Source organism: Danio aesculapii, chromosome 13, assembly GCF_903798145.1.
Source record: "Danio aesculapii chromosome 13, fDanAes4.1, whole genome shotgun sequence".
Lineage (NCBI taxonomy): Eukaryota > Metazoa > Chordata > Actinopteri > Cypriniformes > Danionidae > Danio > Danio aesculapii.
In genome coordinates, this window is record NC_079447.1 from 4,815,098 (window position 1) to 4,820,097 (window position 5,000).

The 5,000-nt window shown below is 33.4% G+C and overlaps 1 protein-coding gene across 1 annotated transcript in view; it reads left to right on the forward strand.

Annotated features, from left to right (window-relative positions):
- Nucleotides 1-902: 902 nt before the first annotated feature.
- itga9 (integrin, alpha 9) overlaps nt 903-5,000 on the forward strand; it is a 234,721-nt gene continuing 230,623 nt past the window's right edge. Inside the window, exons 1-2 of the mRNA XM_056470391.1 lie at nt 903-1,320; nt 4,571-4,698. Of these exons, the coding sequence (XP_056326366.1) occupies nt 1,133-1,320; nt 4,571-4,698 (316 nt within the window). The 5' untranslated portion in view covers nt 903-1,132. The remainder of the gene's footprint in view (nt 1,321-4,570; nt 4,699-5,000) is intronic.

Here is a 5,000-nt window from a genome sequence, read left to right on the forward strand (position 1 = left end):
GCAAGAAAATTGCTATAAAACGTTCTTCTCTCAAACTATTTTAAATTAACGCATTAAAATTTACTGTTAAAAAAAGAAAGCTGTAACCAATTTTGTTTTTGACCATTTACAGGAACCTAAAAACAGTATTTTAAATAGCATTATTCAGATAGCAGACTATGTTTAGACAACTTAAAAATGAGAAGGGAGAATAGGTATTTATTATATATATATATAGTTACAAAAATTATTATTATAGGACAAAATTATTTTCATTTTAATTATTATTTTTTTTAATTTTCACAGTATTTAATATTATATGGTGGAGGGGGATAAAAATGAAGAGCAGGGGGGGGGGGTTCCAACCCCAATTAAATACACCTGAACCAGCTAATAAAGCTCTTTCTGGGTACACTAGAAACTTCCAGGGAGGTGTGTTGAATGAAGTTGGAGCTAAACTATGCAGGACACCGGCCCTCCAGGACCAAGTTTGGACAGCCCTGGACACTGTTGTCCTATGACTTGCCTAAATATCATAATTAACATAGCTAAGCACTCTAAAATTACACATTATCCCAAAATATGTGTCGAAAATCCAAAAATCATTCCATTTGCTGAAACACAGAGACAGTTGTGGGCAAATTAAGACTTAAAATCAATCCCAGAGTGGATAAAAACATCCCCAACAGCATACAAGGGTCAAAGATATATTATTCAGTCATAAAAATATACCCAGAAATCATCATCTTTTTAAAAGATTGACACGTGATGATGACACATTTTCAAATGGTCTGATGCATTGAAAGCAGTGCAATATGAGCTGCAGTGCTGCTGTCTACCGGCAGGTGTCGCCAATGAACGCGGCGCTGTTCTAATATGAAATGTGACGCTCTTGCAACACACACACATACGCGCGCGCGTCAGCTCGAGTCCAGCGCTCATAATAACGCCAAGAGAAACTCCAGAGAGCAGCACAAGAGATGAGACCGCTATCCTGACCCAAACCTCCGACTCACACTCTATAAACTCGCCTGCATGCGTTGACTTTAGTTTGCACGTCGTTTAAATGTAGTTTTCTCTTCAGTTCTCAGACTATTGCGCACTTTTGGTTACTTTTCCAAAGTTCTCACCGGACTGACTCTCAGCACTGAGGATGCCCAACAGAATGACGGAGCTCCCTACGCGGAAAATACGCGCTTTGGATGTGTTTGTGTGCTTGTGTTCGGTTTCTCTGGCTTATTCCTTCAACGTTGATCTACAATATCCAGTGGTTTTCCGAGGACCAGATGCGACGTTTTTCGGATATTCCGTCCTGGAACACGTCCATGATAACACACGCTGGTGAGTACATGAGCAGAGATGGAGCAGTGGAGGTTTATGCTGTATTTTAAGTGTTTTAAACGAGCTCTTTCGCACTTACTTGGTTCTCTTGAAGTCTGTTAATGGTGGTCTCGCGCAACCAAGGTCTTTTGGCGCCTCTAACACAGTAAGCTAAAGGTCAGCTGTTTTTAAAAGTGAAATGCTACATTTTATAATGGATTAAAATATAGTTATCGGTAATAAACTATCATAGTACTTACGTTATTCCCTTGTTTTCCGTTAATCGCTCGAGTGGTTGTCAAGGTTACCTCCTCAGGCTAAACGTCACTTTTTGTCAGCATCTTTTGCGCCAGGTAAAGCTAACCAAGTTTTTGTCATACTGTAATCCTTTTAATGCCGTATATTACGTTTAATGCGTGAAACGACGTTCTTTAAAGGCATCCAGCTGTGTTACAATTTAATTTTATATAAAAATGATAAACAATATCAGCTTTTGCAGCTAAGTTAGCCTTCAGTTACGTCATCGCAAATTATGTTGGTTAAACTCACCGCCTGGTGAAACGTGAAAGAATTGATTTATCAGTGGTCTGATTTATTTTGCTTGAGGAATTGTCGCCTCTGCTATAAGTGATTTAAATTAATTTTGATGAATATTTTTTATAAAGTTGATCTATGATTATTATTATAATCATTATTATTGTTATTAGTGCTTTCGATCTCCAACATACATACATACATACATACATACATACATACATACATACATACAGGGTGGGCCATTTATATGGATACACCTTAATAAACTTATTGGGAATTTCACAAGAAAAACAAAACAAAACAATGGTGTGCTTGGTTTTAACATAACTTTATTATTTTAAGAGTTATTTACAAGCCCCCTCACATATGCTAATGTGCCACAAACAGGGCGTTAATATCACCAACCATTCCCATTTTATTAAGGTGTATCCATACACTCTAAAATCGGCTGGGTTGAAAACAACCCAATTTGGGTTGTTTGGTAACCCAACGCTGGGTAAAAAAAGGGACAAACCCAAACGCTGGGTTAAATTAACCCAACAAGTTGGGTTACACGCTTAACCCAGCATGCTGGTTGTGATATTTAACCCACCTTTTAGTTAAAAATTACTACACTGCTGGGTTAAATGTAACCCAAAATGGGTCAGAAATCTAATCTAGAAATTGGTGATTTAAAATAACTAAAATAAAAACAATACAGCAATATATATAAATGGCCCACCCTGTGTGTGTGTGTGTGTGTGTGTGTTTGTCCAAAATATCATATTGGAAATATTTAGATACATCATTACATCTATTATTAATTTAGTAATATTGTATTTATTTTTTACACGTTTACTTAATGTAGTATTTTTTGTTTAATACTTGTTAATTTTCGTTTTAAGCTGTGTTTATTTGATTTCTTTTACAATGTATATATGTATTAAATCTTATATTTTGTAATAATTATTCGATTAGTATATATAAATTTATTTTGATAAATATTTTTATTAAGGTTATCTATTATCATCATCATCATTATTATTACTGGTGCTTCTGATGTCCAAGCATGACATGTTTATAATGTGTAAATGATAGATTTATAGCTATGAAAAAATATATAGTACACACTCAGAAATAAAGGTATGAGAGCTGTCACTAGGGTGGGATCTTTTCAAAAGGGACACATTAGTACTTAAAGGGTCTATATTGGTACCTCAAACGAATATATTAATACCTAACACATTTAAGAGGTACAATTTTTTACTTTTAATAATAATTAAAGTATTATTGTAATAATACTATGTATCCCTAAGGTATTAATATGAATCTTTTTCATATTGAAAAGGTACCACCCCAGTGATAGCTCTCGTACCTTTATTTCTGAGACTGTATATAATAAATTGCTTCAAAATATGATATTAGAAATATTTAGATGCATTATTACATCACTTATTAATTTTGTAATGCTGTATGTATTTTTTATGCATTATATAATTGTGTATAATATTTGTTCATTTTCAGTTTAATCTGTGTTTGTTTGTTTGTTTGTTTTCCTTTACATTTTATATATATTTTAAATATTTTGTAATAATTATTAGATTGTTATATTTAAAATTAATTTATATGACTTTATTTATGGGAGTTTGTACTAATTTACCTGGTAAAAAAATTGTATTTTAATATTTTCTTGTGATTTAATTATTTATTCATTATTTAATTTGTATTTATTTGTACATTTTTTTTGTGATTTTGTTTTTCTAACATATTTATTCAGCCCTTGTTTATATCCCTTAATGTTTGTAAGTACTTACAATCATCACAACTTCAATTATTTTGATGTTTTATCTAATTTATTACAAAAATTATTCTAAATGTGTCTTAATAAAGAGTGATTGCCAAATAACCACTCTTAACTACACTGAATTCTTGAGCATTACTCCTCTCATTTACTTACATGAGCACTGTAAAGTACTTCACATGTTTGTTCTGACTTTCACAACCCAGCTTTTGGCCATTACGTTTCAGACATGCATCGTCTCCTAAAATCTCTTGTGACTCTACAGATGTTCAGTGTTTCTTCCAAGGGCTGTCCTAAATTTTAAGGGAAACACTGGCCTGTGTCCAAATCTCTGCTTGTGCTTCAGTGGAGATGATGATGTAGTGCTTACATCACTGACTTTCAGAGCCAAACCATGACATTATGACGAGGCGAAACCACCTCTAGTCTTAATTCACTTATTATGCAGACATGCAGTATAATTATTAGTCCCCATGTGTACATTTTTTCCCCAATTTTTGATTAACAGAAAGATTTTTTCAACACATTTCTAAACATAATAACTCATTTATACTAATTTTATGATTACTTTTGTCTTTGCCATGATGACAGCACATAATATTTGACTAGATTTTTTTAAGACACTAGTATTCAACTTAAAGTGACATTTAAAGGCTTAATTAGATTAATTAAGCAAGTTATGTTAATTAGGCAAGTCATTATATTACAGTGGTTTGTTCTGTAGACAATCAAAAACAAATATAGCTTAAGGGGGCTAATAATTTTGACCTCAAAATGGTTTTAAAAAATTAATACTGCTTTTATTCTAGCCGAAATAAAACAAATAAGCCTTTCTCCCAGAACTTCAACTGTATAACAGACCTACAAAGAGTATTGGTTATGTTTTGATTGTTTTGTTCGTTGTGTTTGGCCAAGAGCTGTAGATTTGACAGTCTCTTTCTGATGTCTGTATAGGATTGTGGTTGGGGCTCCCAGAGCAAACTCATCATTCAGCAGTTCAGTTCAGTCGCCTGGAGCCGTTTACAAGTGCCGGATCCGCAACAACCCGGAGCAGCGCTGCACTGAGATGGACCTGGGCAGAGGTGTGGAGCTCACATCACACAACACACTGTTCTGAAATCTGATTGTAGTCTGCACAATTTAAGACAGGGTGTCCAAACTTTTCCTTATGAAAAAAACAAACTTGATTAAGGCTGGTGGGCTGGAGGTAATTTATTAATTTTATTATTTAATAAAATGTAAAGATCACTAGAAAACATTGCTTTATATTAACTAATACAGTATATACATTTTATTATGAACTTACTACAGTAAAAACAAAAGCAATTTAATTTATAAAAGAATGTTACACAAGATTTTGCCTTGATTTGCTCTCTGCATAGTC